The sequence below is a fragment of the Drosophila sulfurigaster genome, chromosome 2L (genome assembly GCF_023558435.1).
Source record: "Drosophila sulfurigaster albostrigata strain 15112-1811.04 chromosome 2L, ASM2355843v2, whole genome shotgun sequence".
NCBI lineage: Eukaryota > Metazoa > Arthropoda > Insecta > Diptera > Drosophilidae > Drosophila > Drosophila sulfurigaster.
The window spans coordinates 6221268-6242195 of NC_084881.1; the positions used below are offsets into that span (position 1 = coordinate 6221268).

A 20928-nucleotide genomic window follows, 5' to 3' on the forward strand; every position below is an offset into this window, starting at 1 on the left:
AGAGAGAGAGAGAGAGAGAGAAAGCTGTATCACTTGTGCGCTCAGTATGAATGAAATAGTAGAAGTGTGCGATAGAGCAGCATAAAGAGATCAATTGCAACGGTATGATAGAATGAAGAGAATGTAGATTTCACTTAATTACTCACACAAACTATCTGCAGATATACACATCGGATGATCTGATAAGATGATGCATAAAATAAAAAATAAGTTGCGTTTTTTTTTTTTTAACAATTTGTTGTATCATTTTTATTCTTACATGTCAAATAGTAATTTATTTTTTATCGCATTTATTTGAAATAATTAAACTTATTGTAATACACAATAAATTTAAAAATTCGTTATTTGTTTTACGTAGTTTGCATTTTTTACTGAAGTTTCTATTTGCTTGAAATCAATGTATTTTTGTTTTTTTTGGTTTTGGTATTACATTAGATATATTATATGTATGTATATACGACATCACTTTTTCGTAATTGATATTTCTCCTATGCAATTCTTGTATTCCTATATAAAGCAATAAATAACTGGTTTTTCCTTTTTTGGTTTCTGATTTTGTTTTTTTTTTTTTTTAACTGGGGTTCATCGGCCTAATAAATATTGTGCACTATGACCCCGCATTCCCCACTATACAGACTTAGTGTTATTTAAAATGTAGTTCTCCATTGTTTTTTTTTTCACTATACACAAATATACAATATTTACATACATTAAATAATCAAACTTAAAAATTATATAAACAAAAGCGGGTAATAATCGGTATAACATTTAGACCTGGGATACATAATTACCACCATCGCAATCATCATCTAGGTATGTACTATGTACTTCTAAGTACAATGCTTGTACTCAAAACTATTCATATCGTCATTAAGTATTTGGTTTTGTTTTGTTTTGCTTGGTTTTAAGGTTTATCAATTTTTTTAAGTTTTAACTAAATAGAATTCTTGAGCAAATTGTGTTACATTAATTAGTAAAAGTAAGAAAAATGAGTGCATAATAATGCTTGATTTAATGCAGTCACAAACAAAAACAAAAAATGTAAATGTAAAAGCTTGCTTGCCAAATGCCAGCGCTGTTAAGTGTAAAGCTTTTGCTCTCGTCCAGCGCTGTTAAGTGCACAAAAGCTTTTAAAATGGCGTCGTAACCGACTGTTATGTTGTTGCTGCTGCCGCTGCTGCTGCTGCTGCTATTGAGGCTGCTGCGATGTATGCTTTTGTTGTTGCTGCTGCTGTTGGGCAGCTGCGAGCTGCAGAAAATTGCGTGATTGCATTTCAAAATAACGCAAAAGTAATTTTGAGTATCAGTAATGAACGCCGGGAGTTGCAGGATTGGGAGTTGCGGCTGCGGTTGCATTTGAATTGGATGTTGGCCCACTTCCGTTTCCGGAGGATCCCGTGTTTGTGCCACTGCTGTTATTATTATTGTTGCTATTGTTATTATTACTGCTTGCATTGTTGTTGTTGTTGTTGATGCTGGTGTTGTTGGTGCTCCCCGAATCGCCGAGCCAGGAGTCGGGACTGGGAGGAAAGTCAGGATAGCCCTGATCGGGACTAGAATCGTTGCTTAAATCTGAAACATTGTTGCTACTGTGCAGGCGATGATGTGATTTGTTGGGATGCATTCCAGCACCCACAGCGTGATCTGTAAGAAAACGGAAAGAATATCAATTAAAATACACAACAAAGTAAGTCAATCCAAACATTGGTCTTCGATACATTTTGACTAAGGAGAAAAACTTTATGTGAATAAATTTGTGAAAGCGGCTTGAACAATTACTAAATAAAAACCAAATATATGAAGTTATATAAATGTACCCAAATATTGACTAATTATTTAATTCATAATTAAAACCATACTTGTTATTTGATGGCTAAATTCCAACAAAAAATTCTATAGATAAGTGTAGTCAACAAATATATATTTAATCATAGAAGAAGACATAGACACATATGGGTATTTTGGCGTCGAAAAAGCTTTCACCCCATACACATACTTTCTGATGATACTAAGTAATACTGCACTTCGAGCCAACTGCAGTTATTGTTGTATAAAAACATCAAGTATACGACAGGTTTGCTTACCAATATTAGTGTATACAATATTGTCGGGATATGAGCCGAACGTGTGGCTTTGGCCCACCGCTGGCGGGGAGCGACTGCTCGGAGGATACTGCGATGGACTCGAGCTGCCATGCAAGTAGGAACCGCGTATGCTGTGCGGCGAGGCGCCTTCGTCCAGGCCCAAATTGACGGTGCTGTAGCTATCGTTGCTAAGATCTAATTTAAGCCAGGGAAAGTAATCGTAAGTAAAAATGTTTCTTTATGTGAACCAAGCAAGGGCTTACCATGATGACTGAAGCTGTCGTAATCCACTTTCAGGTCATCCTTGTCGAGGAATTTGTCAGTGCGGGGCGAGCAGTTGCCCTTCATTGAGCGGAAGTATTGGCTCCATCGAGTGCGTCCTGCATCCTTTTTCAGGCGCTTCTCCTTGGCGCGCCTGCAACAAGAACGGATTGTCAAGAGAATTCAAGACAAAACAAGAGAGAATTTGTAACCAACCTGTTCTGAAACCAGACTTGCACCACACGCATATCGAGACCCGTGTCCTGGGACAGTTGTTCACGTACATGTCGGGCGGGTTTCGGGCTATTGTTGTACGCGGTCTTCAGAGTCTCCAGCTGCTTAGCGGTGATTGTGGTCCGCGGCCTTTTATTCGGCTGATCACCGTCCAGCGAGCCGTCCAAATAGAGACCTAGAAATGCGAGATTCACATATGATGTTTGTCTAACCCTAATTGCTCAAGGGTTTGATGTACATACCCTTCGCCTTAGCCTCCTCGTAGTCACGCTTGCAGATGAGCTTGCGATCCTCCATCAGATAGAACTCATCGCCGGTGTTGAGGGTGCGCGAGCACATGGCGCAGAGGAAGCACTGCAGATGATAGACATTGTCCTGGGCACGACGCACCACCTGCGTTGGCGGTATTCCCATATCACAAGCGGAACACTTCGTACCATAACGTCTGTTCGACCCGAACATTGGCAACGGCGCAACGGGAGATTTTCATTAAAATCGGGGCAACAAATCAACACACACCCGCACACAGTCGCACACACATCGCAGGATCCGTTCGAGAAATTTACTTACTTGAAAAAGTCCTCCTTGCAGAACAGCTGCCCGTTCCGAGCGAAACACTTGTCGTTCAACTGGGCGTGGCACTCGCTGCATTGCAGGCACTTGGCGTGCCATGTCCTCTCCAGCACCTTGAGTATGAAGCGATCGAGGATCAGTTCGTGGCATCCGCCACACTTTGGTATCGTTGCTGTAAAGACAATTGCAAAAATACCAAATTGCTTTCATTAATATTAATTGCTTGTTATGATTTAGATTAATCATTAGTCACTATATGTGCTATTCCAATTGTAACTATATTGGTTTGTTTGCTGTTTACCGATTTGCATTGTTTTCTGATTTTCAATATTTTAATATTTTCTCATTCGTAATTCAATTCAAAATGAATTTTAATTGAGCAATTTGTTTGTAATTTGAAGCTGTTTAGTCGTCTACTTTAAAACTGTCACCTCGAAAATTATAAAATTGCTTTGTTCAGGTCTAAAATCGATTTCGTTTGTATTTCATATTCGATGAAGCAACAAATTCATTTTGTTGTTGAGTGTTTTACTCAACATTTCAAATTTTGTAATCCTGCAATTTGTTAAGACCCATATAAGTTAACCTTAATGTAAGTTATAAAATTACTCTGATACATTTACTTATTTTACACCATCTGGACGAGTTTTAACTGAAATATATACAAATGTATATAAAAACGAAAATTGACAAAAAAACATCTTTAAATATCTGCATAGATGCAGCTTATTATTATTATTATATATGTTGATTCTTATATAGGTTGATTCTTCTATTTACATTTGGATATTAAGTAAATAACGGCTTGAAATTATTATTCGTATTCAATTGTGTAAAGTCTTTAATCTTTAATAATAAATTTAAAATCGAAATAAAAAATGTGAGTTGACTGATTTTCTGTTGTTGGCAAATTTATCAAAAATAGTCAAGAATTTTTGCTTAGTTGCAATTTGTTTAGTTTTTACAAATAACATAATTGTTATCGCTTTCATTAAGCATAATTATTTATATTATTTGCTCTATATGCGTATACTTTTCCCCTTTCTATACATTCACCTATCTGCTTAAGAAGATTTAAGTGTTAAATAAGAATTATTATTGTGTATTGTGAACTTCTGAAACTTATTCAATTATTCTTTATTTCTGCATATTTTTTGGATTTACTCTTCCCAACTGACGCCCTGTGCATCTTAACTTTTGATTTCTGTAGTTTTTAATCCATTTTAGAGTTTTGTATAATAATATTGATTTGATTTCTATAGACTTTATCAATTTTTATTCATTTTAGAATATTGTATAAAAATATTGATTTGATTTCTATAGACTTGATCCCTTTTTAATTCATTTTATAATATTGACTCGATTTCGATAGATTTTATCAATTTTTAATTCATTTTAGAATATTGTATAATAATATTGATTCGATTTCTATAGATATTATAAATTTTCAATTCATTTTAGAATTTTGTTTAATAATATTGATTTAATTTCTATAGACTTTATCAATTTTTAATTCATTTTAGAATATTGTATAATAATATTGATTCGATTTCTATAGATATTATACATTTTCAATTCATTTTAGAATTTTGTTTAATAATATTGATTTAATTTCTATAGATTTTATCCATCTTCGAATTTTGTATATTAATAGTGGGTAAAGTAACTTCCGGAACTTACACAAGAGAAACTCTGGCAATTGACTGAGGTTAATGGGCGGTACGCGATCGTCACATTTGCCATTGGACAGAAAGTCACTTTTGAACATCATTAGCTTCAAAAGTTCCATGCCTGAATGATTCTAGGTGCTTGGCTAAGATGCTGGCTGAGTGTAAGACTGAGGTTGAGGTTGGAGGCTGATGAAATAGCGCTTATTTTCTCTACATAGACAATTATTGTATTTGACGCTGGTTTTCTTAAGGATTTTTCACACACATTCACATTCACATTCACATTCAACATTTAATATTTAAAATATTCGATGGTCACATTTTTGGGTTTTGGGTTTTTGGCTTTTTCACACTTTTCGTGCTAGGCTGGCGCATGGCCATTGGCCGACGGGGCGACAACGACAAAGGAAACGACGGCGACGATGGTAGCGGGGGCGACGCAGCGCGAGGTAACGACAAGCGTTTTACCGTTACCAAAGTTTGCACTTTGCAATGCGTTGTACGAATGACGACCGAGCGCTCGTGGAGCAAGTGCGGCGGCGTCGGCGCTTGGAAAGCAACTGACGAACCGCTGCTCAGCTTTGCTTTGCAGTCATATGTTGTTGTTGGCTATGCTTGTGTGGTGGTGGTGGGTTGATGGTTTGGTGGGTGAAGGTGGCACCCATACACGCACATATAGAGCGTCTGACATAATCACGCCAACAGCCCAACCCTTAGAAAATCAGACTGCACTTCCAATTGGAAACTGCTGCTGCACCCTGTGCTATTTTTTGTCGTTTCTGTTTCTGTTTTTGTTTTTGCTTTTGTTGTTATTGCTGTTGTTGTTGCTGTTGCTTTTGTTGCTGCTCATATTTTGGCTTTGCCAGTTTTCCAAGCTTCCCTTTTTGTCTTTTGGCCCCGAACAATTGAGTTTGGGTTGGTCTCTCAACAACAACAAAAACAATATCACCAGCCATTTGGCGGGGAAATTGCATTGTAACACATTTGCTTTTGCTTTTATCTCTCGCTGTGTATGTGTGTGCGTTTCAGTTTTTCATTTTATCTGCGCGTATGTGTATGTGTGTATTTGCTTTTTGTATTTGTGCCTGGGATTGGTTGTTTTGTGTGCGTCGACGTTGCGCCGTCGCCTGAACTTTTCGGGGAGTGGTCTCAAAGCTTTTTCAGCATTTTTCGCTCACTCGCTTTGCTATCTTATCTCGCTGTCTCTGTCTTGCGAACTTGTACGTCGTGTACTAAAAATATACATAAACATGTTTGGCCAAAGAGTGAGCAAGAGAGCGAACAGAAGAGCGAGAGAGAACTAGATGTGGCTGCCATTGCTTTATTGTTGTTAGGATATGTGCTGTTGTTGTGACATTGTTTAGCAGTAAAAATGACCTTAAATTTGTTAAATTTTTGTCTGGTCTTCTGGTGTCTGTGCAGTCAGTCCAGTCGTCTATCGGTCTATCGACTGGTCTACGGCAAAAACACACACAAATTTATTTCAACTGTTTCTCGCTTCATTCGCTTGCAGTCGACGTTGATTGACATTTTTGAGTTTTGATGGCACTTTTGCAATGCAATGAGAGGAAATGCCGAAAATCTGTATGTGTGTGACCTAACCTCACTTTGCAGGTTGAGCTTTTTGACTCGCTTTTGGGGCTTTAAAGTAATATACGTAATTATGTATAAACACAAATAATAAACGATCAATAAATTATGGGCACGTAATGCAGTTGCCATTTTTGCTGTGTAGAAATTATGGTATACTTTCAGGTAACTATTCCGATAAAAGAAATAAATGGATAAGTTGTCAAATAGGTAGAAGATGCTTCATTTTATAAAAATAAATAACATTATATGGTAATCTGATATATACATATACATATGTACATATGTATATTTGTAGCTAGAGATGGTTGGTGAATGCGGTCGCAATCGAAGGCGTCTGAATTGATGTTGTAATTGTGTGAAATGCGTGAACAGAGGAGGCAAAAGCTCACACAAACATAAACAGCAACACTTGCTGAGTACGTGTGGTATGCGGTATATGTGTGTGTGTGTATATATATAGGTGTAAGCTTAGGTTCAGGGCCACGCAGATGTTGGTTTGAGTCGAGCTGTTGAATGAGGTTTAAATATGCCAGAAGCCTCAAAGGCAGCCGTGAAATGTGCACCAAAAGCTGGCTAAACATCTACGTCTTTTGCTTTATGTGTTTACATACAAACATAGGAAAAGATATACACATGTAAAAATGCATGTTTGCATGTACAGATGTATGTATGTATGTATGCGTGGCTTAGCAGCTTTTTCAGCTGCTCTTTCGCTTTCCCCAACTCTCTTTCTCACTGCTTTGTTTATGCATAACAGAAGAGGAGTTGCTGAGGATGCAGCGTATCAAACATTCATATGGCCCAAAAATGGCATTTGGTAGTGGACACGCTGCCAGCTTGTTGCATAATCACAACATGCCAAAAGACAAAATGCACACAGAGTCGCAGCTAGCAAAACGTTCGTATTATTGGGTTGAGAGAAACACCCACATGCGTTGTACAACACTAGCAAGGACAGCAAGAACAGCAAGAAGAGCAAACAACAGCAACAACAATGATATTACAGGATCTAGGCGTTGCGCAGTCGAAAAACAGACAGGGCGGCAATGTGTGGCGGGCGACGGGGCGGAGCGAGTAACGCCCATCAAAATGGCTGGTCATCGCCAAAGTTACTTGCGCTTTACTCTGTCTTGTTGCTAACGTTCAAACTTGAAAGCGACTTGGAAGCTTTCGCTTATTTTGCTGGACTTTGCGTCTTTCGCCACACTTAAAAGTAAGTCGCACGTACATATGTGTGTGTGTGTGTGTGTCTACAATGCGTGCATGTGTATAAGTAATTGAGCATAAGCACAGACACACACTCTTAAGACATGCAAATCACAGCAGTTGTTAGCTTATGCAATTAACAAAACTTCTATTTATGTGCAGCCTGTCTGCATATCGACAGTGCGGTCGAAAATATTTTGAACACTCGCCATAATCATAAATTCATTCATTTATCTGCATGAATTTTAATATTCATGATCTTTACAATTCTTAACTAATTTTAATATTTGACAATCTTAGTTAATGCTGCTAAGCACATCTTTTTTAATATTAGAGAGCAGCACAAATTAAAGCATTTACAAACAGTTTTATTCAAAGCTTTTAAGCTCTATTTATAATTTAAATGCGGTTGAATTCGTAATCATGGTTAAGAAATAAATTTGTGAACTTGCACTTGAAGTGTTTTAGTGTCTAAGATAGAAGAAGTTATAGAAAAATTCAAGTCTTTGCGGAATATCTGCAATTATGCTAAAAATTAATACCATTTGTGTTCATCTGTAATTGATGTTTGAATTCTGCGATAATAATAAGAAACATGTTTCTATACATCTCAATAAAGAAGTATCAATCGATTATTCCATGCAAGTAGATTATATTTTAGAAACAACTTTTTTGGAGTAACTATCGTAATGCAGTTAGTATCTGTTATTAGTCGGGCATTATATTTAGTTATTAAGCTGACAGGTTAATTATCCGTGGGCAACCCTTTCGAGTCCTTGACAAGTTGCTATTTAGAAGTGCTCACACACACACATACACACACACACATACTCACATACGAATAGTAGAAATGTTTGTAATCAAGAGAGGATAGATATTAAATGGTATACTATACTAGTATAGTGGGGACTGGGATATGTAACTCCGCCTATTCCATTAGTCGTAAAGCAAACAAAAGACCCATTTAGATAACAGTCAGTCTGTCGCTTTGTCGGTCGCAGCTCAAATTCATAATCATAATAGAAGTGGAGGATATTTATAGAGTCTCCCATATACTCTATATATATATATATATATATTTATCGAGTCGTACATAAGTGTGTCCAGGATGTCCAGCGAAAAGTTATTACGCAATGACCGATGCACTCAAAAAAAGAAGAAGAAAAAAACAAAAACAGAAATAGAAAAAGGGGTAAGCTCCGACCCCGATGTCGACCCCAAGCCGATAGACATCGTTCCGGGGTTCGAGGCAGGCATAGAGCAAAATGCCCGATAAAACATTGAAAGCACTCCAAAGGCATTAATAATACGACACCAGGTTGGGTCGTTTGTTGCGGGTGGCGGGTGGAGAATGGCGGGGGGGGGATGAATAGGGGCAGACACTTTACGTGGGTGTGTGTGTGTGTGTGTGTGTGGTTGGGCAGGGGGATGGTAAATGGACACACGTGAACTTTACACCTTCGTCTGGCAGCGTGGACGCGCACTCCTTTGTAGAATGATGGCTGGTTGTTGCCTCATCGCGTGTCCGCCAGTCGTTTGCGTTTGCTGCGCCACATGCCACACGCATCCATTAGGATTCAAATTGCGCACGCGGTGGCATCGGCCGCGTTTTTATGCGCTTTTGGCTTTTTGCCTTTCAGTTTTTATTTCTGGCCTTCAGCCTGCCGCGGGGTGGCGGCAGGGGGGCATGCGGCATGAGGCATGAGGCACGAAGCAGGAGGGCAACCATTGCACGCGTTGCCACTTTGCATAAGAAAAACGGCGGCGTCATCTGCACGCCTCGACTAACTAAGCGAGGACTACGGACGGCAATCGTGACCCCGTCCGCATATTATCTAATTAGAGGCACTTCAAAACATTACAAAAACTTTTGCCATTTGAGGGCAGCGAAATAAGTGACTTGTACTCCAATAAAAAACAAACAGCTACAAAAAAAGCAACAACCATAACAACAAACCATTGACACTTGGCAATGGTCAGGACTATTTGGCTTGAATCTGTTTTGTTTTGTTTTGGCTATTCAGCGGTTGCGCTAAAAAGCTTACACCGAAAAGTTTTCCAAAATGTGTTCTAATTGCTGTTGGATAGTATTTTAACTGGAATTCAAGTTCATCTTGTATTTAATAAGTATACGCCTAATTTGTATAAGAAAAGTTATTTACAAGTTTTAAGGTTCAACACAAACTTTATTGCAATAATTAGGCTAATCAAATAATTATATTGTTATTCCCTCTACTCATAGGGTAGAAGGGTATAACAACTTTGTGCCTCCAGGAAATGTATGTAACAGACAGAAGGAGGCATCTCAGACCCTATACAGAATATATATTCTTGATCAGCGTCAACAGCCGAGACGTCTGTATGAAGACCTAATTCTCAGAGGCAATAAGAAATTATAATTTTTTTTTAGACAGCACTTGTTATGTTTGCACCCAGATCAAGTACAAATCGATAACTCAAAGCACAAGCATAATATTGCAGCTAGAGTCTATTTGTGGTAATTTCTGAAAATTTAGTTAAGATTAAAAAAAAATTTGAAAAGATTTTAAAGAAATACTGCGGGTCTTAGTTGCTTTCTGGTATATTTTGCACTCTATGGTCTATTTTAATTATAGTAGTTTAAATATACCAAATATAGCCTGTGGTGTATCTTTTATAACATTTTGCGGTATATTAATTTGGTGTTTTTTAATATGAATACCGCACTGTTTTTCTTTTATTCATAATGGATAGCGGGTATCACACAGTCGAGCACACTCGGCTTTCTTACTTGTTAAGGTTAAAGGTTAAACACAATCTTTATTGCAATAATACGATGCTTATCAATTCTATTCAAATGATTTGATTTTTTTCTTCATATTGTATTACAATCTTTTTGTATCGATTATTATTCTTAAATTATCTTAACTATTTTAAAGAGAAAATAAGCAGGAATTTAAAATGTTGATTACATTAAGAGAAGGGAATAAACATTTCTCAAATATTTGAATCGAGGTAACTGGAACAGAACGACAGAACATTCAATATGTATAACTATTGCAAGAGACAGTGAAAATATTTATAATATATATTATATATTATTATTATTATTTGTTTCATGGTTACTATTTTAGAATGTCCGACTTAATACCAGTAACAGTAAAACATTTCGAAAAAATCGTGGTTCTTTAAATATCTGAAGGAAGGTGTTGCAACTGATTTATGATTTATTTGCCATTTGGCTTGTGATAAAATATATCATTAAAATTGAATCAAAAACTAAAATAGTCATTTGTCAGATTCAAATTGGTTTATTCACTTTTAAATAAGTAAGTAAAAAAAAACCAAAATCTTTAATGACAGCTATAATAATCTGAAGTAATTAAAGTTATTTATCTTGTTAAACATTTGTTGCATACATCAGGGTATTCAATGTTATTTTTTGTTACTTTTATATAAATTTGTCATTTAAAGGGAAACGATTTATGGAATTTGCTAATGCTGTCATGCTGCCTGTTTGACGACCCTTGACCAAAGTCCCTGTTTTGGATTTGGGTAATCAAATTGAGAACACTTTCGCGAATTGTGACAAATGCTTGAAGCGCTTTTTGGGCTCTTGATAGCGCGCATAGTATAAACTATTTATCATAAAAGTGCGAGCCGCAGAATGTGTGGATGAGGGAAACGGAAGCAGAGAGGGAGTGGCAGGGGGGCGGGTTGGTAACGCCCATTTAACGCAGCGCCCAGGCAACGCATCTGTTCCAAAGCATTTATCAAAATGTCAATGCAGCACTTAACCAAATCCATTAAGTAACTCCATGGGCACTCGCACCCAACCAACCAACCAACGAACCAACCAGCCAACGGAACAAGCAACCAACTCGCTGGTTGCCCGACCGCCCACTCAGTCAGTCAGTCAGTCAGTCAGTCAGTAAGTGAGGGAGTTATTCAGTCAGTCAGTCATTCAGTCAGCTTTTCAGTTTGTCATGCGTTCATTCATCTATTCATTGGCCATAAAAAGCGCGCAAGGCAACCGCCCGCTTCGTTCATTGTGAACCGAGCTCAACCATTCCCTCTTCCTTTCATTCTACCTCTCTCTCTGTCTCTGTCTCTCTCCTCCAGCTTTCTCTTTCTGTGTGAGTTCGGCGAGTAAATGCGTCCATTTAGCGGCAAACAAGCGACAGATCCGCTTGTAATCCTTTAAGTGTATGCAGTGGCAGTGGCATTGGGAATGGTCCTCTCCTCTCCTCTCCTCTCGTCTCTTATCCTTTCCATTCCTCCCCCCTTTAGCCTGCGGCAGGCAGGCAGGGGAAGGCGGGACACAACGAGAGTCTCGTTCTGGTGACAGCAAGTGCAATAATTTGTTTGCAGTTTTCCCGTTAAGTGCTCTATTTTGTACAAATGGAAACATCACAGCGATAACCTCACCAAATGCCAGAAAGAAGCAAAGAAAGCCACGACTGCCAAACGCTGCAAGGACTAAAGGACGACGGCGACAAGCAGAGCGAATTGTATAAAGGCGACTCTCAGTGTGCGTGGCGTGTTCAAGGGGTTCTCTGAGTGCTGAGTGATATCTTGCCGCTGTTTTGTTGTTATTTCCCTAACGAAATCAATTCAACAAAGTCAAACAAAAGGCGCTGAGGGGTGACGTACTGTCTCACACATACACACACACACACACATTTACTTAGAAAAAAAAAAACACACATGATATTATCCTGTGTTCTGATAAAGTCAAATGCTAGTCTGGAATCTATAGTACAGTGGGCAACAAACACATATTTCAGAGAAATAAATTGTTTTTAATTAAAATGCTTCTTTAAATTTGCAATTAAGAAACATTAAAACGATTTCAACACATTTTCATTTAGAAAAAAATTTAAAATCAAATTAATAACTTTGAACAAATAAATCTATTTCGCTTGAAAATAAAATGTTTTTTTTTTTAAATTTGCAATTAAAAAACACGAAAAACATGAAAATGATTTAAACAGATTTTCATTTAGAAAAAATTAATAACTTTGAACAAATAAATTAAATTAATAACTTTGAGCAAATAATGTTAATTCCACAAAAAAATTCCTATAAAAAAATGTTCAAGCTGAAACGGAAGATTGATTTAAGTTCCCTATTTGATTAACCTTAGAGAGCAATATATCATTAGTCATTCCGTTATGTGGAATCAACTACAAATTAGTTAACGTTCCGATTTAATTTACAATCCTATAAGCAGAAATTCAGAATTTTCCACTTATATAAGAATTTCACTTTAGTGGTATAGTTTTGAAGTCCCTGCACTCTTCAGGCGAAAAGAGTCGCTCTATTAACCATATATGGTATGCCTGCTCTGTCTGTCTGTCGAAATGCAACCAGTTGTGGGCTGTTAATATCGACAGTGGGCAGTGTAACAGTTATGATGAAATCCCCTCGTTTGTATCGAGGGATCTTTTGAGGACAACCCCCGAGTCAGATGGGTCGGGGTAGCTGTCGCATTGGCTTTGCTGGCATTGATGACATATTGGTGTGTTCTGTTCTGTGGCCATGTTGCTGCATCCCTTCAGCAAGAGAGCAAGAGAGCAAGAGCAAGGGGAAGGAAGCAATTCAGTTAAGGTTGAATGCCTGGTACTTTGCTCTACATACCATTGTTAATGTTGAGCGTTAATGCTTTTAATGTAATAAAAACATTTGGAACGTTTAGGGGCGTTTATTGAACCGGGGACACCTTCATCATAACAACTCAAAGAGGAAATGTGGGCTGGGCTCTCACTTGTTGCTGAGTACTCTGGTTCTGGCCTGTGGTCGTTTATGTCACTTGGAGCTGTGGCTGCCTTTGAAGTCAGGTCTTAGCCCAAGAAGACAGCGTTGATTGCCTGGCGGTGCCAATGCCGACAGCAGCAGCTGTGCATATTTCCAACCCACTCCATGAAGGGGTTTCCAACAAGCTGCTCATGAATAATGTTAGCCGCACCCAAAAAGCCAACCGAAGCCAAGCCATATAGGAGGAGATGGCACTCCTCAACAAGGATACGAGGATATAAGGGGATACGAGTGCAGACAGCCAGGCAAGTTTATTGTTAAACAAAAATGGGTAAGCCATAAAACTCGGCACTTGGAACTCGAGGCTAAGGCCTCGCCATGTATGGAAGTCGAGCCATGGCATTTAACCTCTGCCCCCTAGCTCTCTACTCTCTACACTTACCCCTAACCCCGACCATTACGACGGGGTGTAAAATTTCGTAAAATACAAAACTGCTACTTTTTTATGGCAGTGTGAAGAAGTTTTGCTACAATATGTTGCTGATTATGCCGCTGGGATTAAGTGTCAGTGAGTCTCGGTGCTCGGTTGCTCAGTTCGCCAGCTCTCTAGCCTGGTAGTTCGCAGCTTGACGCAACCCGGCTGCATAATGACCTTAATCAATTTGAAGCAGCAAAGCAACCCTCTGGCGAAAATGAGAAAACTACTGCGCGACTTTGAAAATAGTCTGTCCGACGCTGCCTTAGAGCCTGGCCAAACTGTTGCACAGTTCATGGACAGCACTTAACTTTGTTTATATTGATAGAACAGACGGGTGCGTGGACGAAAACGGGAACGGGAACGGGACGGAGTCGGGTGTTTGGATATGGATATCGATAGACGTGGATTGTGGATTGGTAGTGAAATTGTTGCTGCGGCTTATGGCTACAAGTAAAGTAAACGCTGCAATAAAAACTAACTCGCCTGCGTCGCTCATCCAACCCCCAATGAAACTAGAGACGAGCCAAAGCACTTGGGTTGGGCCAACCGCCAGCATTTCCTAAGTATAATTCTCTGTCTGTCTGAATGTCCGCTTGTGTCTGTATCTGTATCTGTATCTGTATGTCCGACTGTTGAGTGGTCCTCAACATCCCAGCACGCGACTGGACGCATGCACGCAATGATGGATATCAATTATTGGTTCTCTTTGCACGCAGCGAAATTGTAGCTGCGTGGAAAATTGTTGCCTGCTGCCTGCAAATGGAAATGGAAATGGCAGTGGTAAAAAGCAGCAGGCAGCAAAGTCACCCGTCAGCTGACTATCCGATTAGTCGCATCTTAAGTTTCCGTGCAATTGGCAAGGTGAGTGAGCCCTACAGGAGGAGGCCCTACAAAAGGCGTGTGAGCATCGCACTTGACTTGGCAAGTGAAAGCGATCAGTACGTGCACGTGCCTGCAATTAAAGCAAACTTGCAACAGTAACTCAATATGCAAAAGGCGGACGCACCCGAAGTGCCCCATTCTACAGCCTTTTGTCGAGTCGAGTCAAGTGGAGTGAGTAGCAAGTGGTCTCTGTCATGCCACAATTAGGCCGTGTTAACACGAACTCTGTAACATTGCTGACGCTTTTGCTGTTGCTGCTGCTCATAACCGTTAACCGTTAACGGCTAAGAGGGTCGGGCCTAAATACCTGCGCGTGTCGTCTGCCCCACAAGAGGAACAACCATCGTTGTCTTAACCAGATAACTGCCCATTGCCACGACGAGGTTCATTTCCATTAACCGGCAAAAGGCGTTTAAGTTAATAGCATGGCTGAAGCGACCCCAACGATGGCCCCATTCTTGTCGTTCTCCTCGTTGCACTTTAGCTTTGCCACTTTTAGTGTTTCATAATTAAAAACGTTGCTCGTTACGTATACGTGCCGGTGTGCGGGTGTCTGTGTCCTTGTATGTGTGTGTGTGTGTGAGTGTTTGTGTCGCCCGCCTTCTCATGTAATATTTAGCCAAAGAGAATCTGTCGCCATCTGCAGCTGCGCCATTTTGTTGTTGTTGTTGCTGTTGTTGCTGTTTCTACCTTTACCTTTGCCAAGGTGAATTTCTTTTTGGGCACCTTCTAATGCGTTTGCTTTTAATTCCGCACGAAGCACTTAAGGCCTTACCACAGCAGTCACAACAGCAACAACAACAACAACAACCACACAGAGGCTGACTAAGTAAATGGCACAAAACAGAAAAAAACAACAACAAGAAATATAAAAAAAGAAGAGAAAAGCAAATGCCGTGACTTGCCGTTTGCCGCTTGGTCTTTGGCTCGTTTTTATTATGCCTATTATAATTTACTTTATGCATGTGTCTCTGCCTCTTGCGCTTTTTGTCTGGTTGAGCTTTTGCGGATGCTTTGCTAAGCTTTTCTTAGGCCATTGCAGCAATATGTTAATTGCTTGCGGTCGAACGAGGTGCAAAGAAATTTCGTATGCACAGGAATAAAGCGAAAGAGCGAGAGAAAGCGAGGGACGGAGTGCGAGCAAGCGAACTAAAAAAGAGAGCGATCAGCTTTTGAAAGCGCTCTTTGAGCTCTCCGTTGACTTTTATTTTGCGCATTATTTAAAGCTTCTGACTCAATTGGTTATTTGCTACAGTTTAATGCCGATAATTGCAGATTTAGATTTATATGCACGTAATAAGATTACTGCCTAAATTAAAAAAGAAAAACAAAATAGATTTTATTTTTAGTTTAATAGCACATGGCAGATAATTTAATCTTTGTGCGTTGAGAATCGATTGGCAATTATCAATTTCATACAATTACAGTACTCACAAGGAAATTGCGTAAAATTTCATGTTAATCGTAAAATAAAGTGTGCTTAATAGATTTCTTTGAAAATAAATGCTTTCAACACAATTACAGATTTGTAATTATTGCAGCATTCTTTTTGCATTCGTTTTTTTTGTTTTTATAAATATCTAGAATTTAGGCGCACGAAAATGTGTTGAAGACTACTTAAATCAAAAATTGTATATCTGTTAAATCGGTATTTCACTGTAAATATTCATCGACAATATACTGTACACTTAATAATTGTCAGAAATTACATCATATAATTTAACAAAATTGTATATAAATATGTATATAGTTTATTTGTTCTAAATCTTTAAATTAAATGCATCACATGTACATTTTGGATAATTGCACAATTTCTGAGCCAATAGATTTTTATTTCGAATGAAAACTTTCAGATAAACGCATAATACTAGCTGTCAAATGGAATTACTTGATATTTATCAAATATATAAATCAAATACATCAAATAAATATACCACAAAAATACTAAAGCATACAAATGGGTACTAAATATAGTACTACATTTAAAATATGCCATAGGGAGTACAAAATGTACCACATTGTCAACCAAAACAACTAAGATCCTTACTAAGCTGGCGTTTTTGCCCATACAAACGTTTTTCTTATATAACTTTTAAATTTTTATCCGATTGCTACTAAATTTTCTGGAATCATAAAAACTATAGTTGTTAATATCTGTACTAAAATTAAGTTTGATATTCAATATTTCTCGATTTGAAGGTATGGCAGTGGGCGTGGCAAAATTTGAAACAAACTTGATCTGTCTGCAAACATAACAAGTGCAGGTATGAAAATACATATTAATTGTATGTATATAACACATCAATTAAATACGTCAAAAATTATCTAAAATATACATTTGAATAGTTTTGCCCACATAGCTATGCATAATACATACTATAAGTGTATAGGTATTTGCCTTGACTTCGTTGCCTTTTGTTTGTGGGAGTGTGCTCGCACATAAGCTGAATGCTACGTCACTTCTCATGCCAGCAGTTCGTGCCATAGAAAATGCAAAAATTTGCTTAGGCATTGTGCAAAAGTTGTTGGCCCAGCAAGTGCATAAAAAGGCCGCGGCCAAACCAAAAATGAACTGTCAAATATTTTAGTTGAACAATTTGCGCAGTGGCACAAAAAGCAACGAGTAGCTGCTGCTGCTGCTGCTGCTGCTGGTGCATAAGTAGCAGCTTGTCATGACAATACAACGGCTGTCCGTCCGTCTATTTTGCCATGCCCCCATTTTGCTTTCTCCTCTGCCCTGAGGCTGTGGCAGTAGCTGTGGCTGCCGCTGTGGCTGCCACAACGAAACGAGTGGCAAGTGGATATGCAGCACAATAACTTTTCAATTTCTGGCGCACATTCCAGCTGACGTCCATTAAACAATGGGAACCGCCACATATATTCTCTTCTCTATTTGCAATTTTCTATTTTTACGCTCGCTTTTGGTTACTTTGCAAAAAAGCATTTTGTTCGCCTTTTTTGTATTTGGCTCTGCATTTGTTTTGTTTAGTTTTTGTTGTTTTTTTTTCTTCGTTTTGCTGGGCAAACAAAAGGCGCGTTCTCCTCGTTGGCAGCCATTCAAGCGTCAAGCCGACAAGCAGCGCGAACTGGCGAGCTGACCAGCAAGCACCCTTGACCGGGCTATAAAACACACAGCGACAATAGCAGCAACAACAACTATAAGAGCCAGGGAAAATGGGAAAGTCAAAGACGACGACGACGACGTTGATGACATGGAAAAGGACCAAGTCCTGCCTCCCACATGGTTACATAGTCGTATACTTGTTTTCAATTTTGAGTGCTGTGGCCATCAATCGGCCCACTTCGTTGAGCCGCCTTTATGGTTATGCCTGGCCAAGAGAAATGGCCAAATGGCTGCGGTAAGTTTTTCTTTTTCCCATTCTTTTCTCTTCTTTTTGCCGAGTGTATTGTGTCTGAGCTGCAACTTCATCAAATAGGCAGAGCACAAGCCGAAGCCCAGATACCGAATACGAAATACGGAATACGGGAGACGGAATACGGAATACTGAGTACGGATTCAGAGGCAACCATTTCACATTCATCGAAGCGCTTCACGACGCGGGAATGACGCAGAAAAGAAAAAGGTTTATTGCGGTCTCTATAAAAATACACACTTGGGGTGATTTCCTTTTGAAGCTAGCACAAAAAACCTCCTAGCTGTAGTAGGCGGATGGGGCAGGGAGATGGGGCAAGGATGAGGGCGGTTGTGTTCTCTAACGACTTCGTTTCGTGCCCATTTTATTTGCCTGCCTGCCTGCTTGCCTGACTGCCTGCTTTCCTGATGCACTGAACTAAGCTGAGCTGCTGCTCAGCTCATGGCTGCCAGGCTGCCATTATCTTGGCTTTGCCCTTATGGGCTTTTGTGTGCGTTTGATGAAGCCAAGATGGCGCCCAAATGGTGAGGTAAATGGGGAGCCCAGACCCTTGTTTGTTGTTGCCGTTGTCGTTGCTAGAATATCAGCCACAAAAATGGACGTCGCCATATTTATAGAGAGGGAGAAAGAGATTCGCAGTGTGAGCACGAAAGGGACAGAAGAGATTTGCCTAAGGGTTGCATTTGGCTTTGGCTTTGCCTTTGGAGTTGCCGTTGACTTCGATTGCGGTACGGAGAAGGTTGGGGAAACGATAGAGGACTGCTCCTTGTTGGCAATTTGGCAGCATCGCATTTACGCAAATACTTTATGCGTTTTGTCAACCAAAACCCTGCACAATTATACCAGTAAATTATGATACTGAATTTCGGTTGTAATGAAAGTTTTGTGAAGGAAATACAGCAACATTGTAAGTAGAAGTGCAGAAAGCGAGCAAACGGACAGAAAGAAAGCATCGACTCAACCCAAATTGAAGCGAATAGTTGATGCTTGTCAAGTATTTAACTTAGAAGATACTTTAAAGTTGAAAGGGTCTCTACATTTGGGGGTTCTCTTTGTATTAATGGGCAAGACAACAACAGAGATTTTAAAGAAAACCTTTATAAACTAGGTTTCAGTAACATATTCTAAAACGAAAGCCATGGATTATAATGGTGATTAAAATAGGTTTTCAATTCGGCAAGAGATTTTAAAGAAAACCTTTATAAACTAGATTTCAGTAACATATGCTTCGTTCAGAAACGAAATTATAATGGTGTTTGGAATAGATTTTCAATTCATTCCAGGACTAAAAGTTGTCATAAATAAAAACTAATACAAATATGGAGTCGATTACAATATAGTAAGAAATCCTAAAAGAGGTAAATTGATATAAGGCGTGATCTTAAGCATAAATTCTTAAGGTTCTTGGGGAAGTTCTCTCAAAAATACTTTTATCACATCTTCCATATTTTGATTGTTACTATTATTCTACTTTATCATGCAGCTAGAAAAGAATATATTATCTACAACATACCAACAACATACAATAAGTCCTCTTAATCACAGCTTTATTGATTTCAGATTTATATTCTATTGATTGTAAGTCCACTTTTCAGTTTATCCCAAATATAAGAAGTATTTTATGGGACTATAGGTCTCATTCTCTCTGTCACCCCCATCGATCGATAATAATAATATTCCATCTATGAATCTTGCAACACATTCCCTCAGCTTCTCCTCAATCTCAGTGGCATGCCATTCAATCCGGGTCCGCAATCATCACAACTGCATGGTCACGTGCAAGGCGCCTTGAAGCAGGCTATAAATTTTACTTAGCTGCAAGTTTGCAGTCGAGATTCCGAGCTGAAATTCTCTCGACGTGCAATGGTCGCCATCAACTATTTACGTGAGTGCCACATGACAGGCGCCAATGGAGTGGAGACTGCCACCAAACGTGACCATATTTACTGATGTCTCTCTCCACATATACCACATGCACAAATACATACATACACAATACATACATACATATATATTTATAGTACTTTTGTATGTGCTTGTTATGCACGTTCTGTCAAAAGGCATTTGCTGGCATTTTTTAGGCGCTATTCCCCAATGTGAAGTCTCCTCCCTCTGGACTGCACTTCAAGTGCACTTTGTGTGTCAATTTTTGCGCATTTGTCTACAATTTGAAATATGGTCACTAGTAAATTTATTGTCACAACTCAAAAGCAGAGTTCAATGTGGTAAAGAAGTTGAGGAGGAAACGGAAGCGAATCTGACGGCATTTTCGCACTCAATTAGTTAGATTTGGAGACGTTGAAGGCATTTGTGTCGTTCCATTAAAGTTTTATTCACACAATCGACAATTGCCCGAGGGTTGTGTGTGCTTACTCCTTACTCCTTTGTCCCCCTGCTGATGGCTGTGTTTCTGCCCGACCGATAATAAAAAACAATTTGCCACCCATTGGGCATTAACGACAACAAACGACAACAGCATCTTTCTATCTCTATGCTCGCTCTCTCGTTCGCTCGTTCGCTCGTTCTCTCTTTCGCTACGCTTTCTCTCTCACTCTGAGTGTCCACCCTGCCAGGACCTGTTCATCCGGCGTGTTGCGTGCTCGGTGCAGTTTTGTCACAAATGGCAACATATGGCCAAATGGTTGAAGTGCTTTTCGGGTTTAGCAGGCATAGCAATAAAATCATTTTGTTCACTGAACGCTTTCAGCGAGTTGCGAGAGTATCCCATAATTTGCGACATACGTTCAAGTCAATGGCCAGGTCAACAGACTGGACTCCGAGTGGGATTCTGATTCGGCTTCTGATATCGACTCTGACATCGTCAATGCGTCTACTGA

General features: G+C 39.1%; 1 protein-coding gene across 3 annotated transcripts in view; it reads right to left on the reverse strand.

The window, feature by feature from the left end:
* Positions 1–621: 621 nt before the first annotated feature.
* LOC133835010 (LIM/homeobox protein Lhx3) overlaps positions 622–20928 on the reverse strand; it is a 33685-nt gene continuing 13378 nt past the window's right edge. The window contains exons 1-7 of one of the 3 annotated variants that reach the window (XM_062264852.1): positions 4833–4941; positions 3150–3324; positions 2822–3024; positions 2562–2754; positions 2348–2499; positions 2085–2279; positions 622–1644 (exon numbers count right to left, since the gene is read on the reverse strand). In XM_062264852.1, the coding sequence (XP_062120836.1) occupies positions 1304–1644; positions 2085–2279; positions 2348–2499; positions 2562–2754; positions 2822–3024; positions 3150–3324; positions 4833–4941 (1368 nt within the window). In that variant the 3' untranslated portion in view covers positions 622–1303. Of the gene's footprint in view, positions 1645–2084; positions 2280–2347; positions 2500–2561; positions 2755–2821; positions 3025–3149; positions 3325–3453; positions 3608–4832; positions 4942–20928 lie in introns of those variants that run through there. The other 2 variants (XM_062264853.1, XM_062264851.1) reach the window with 2 other exon arrangements.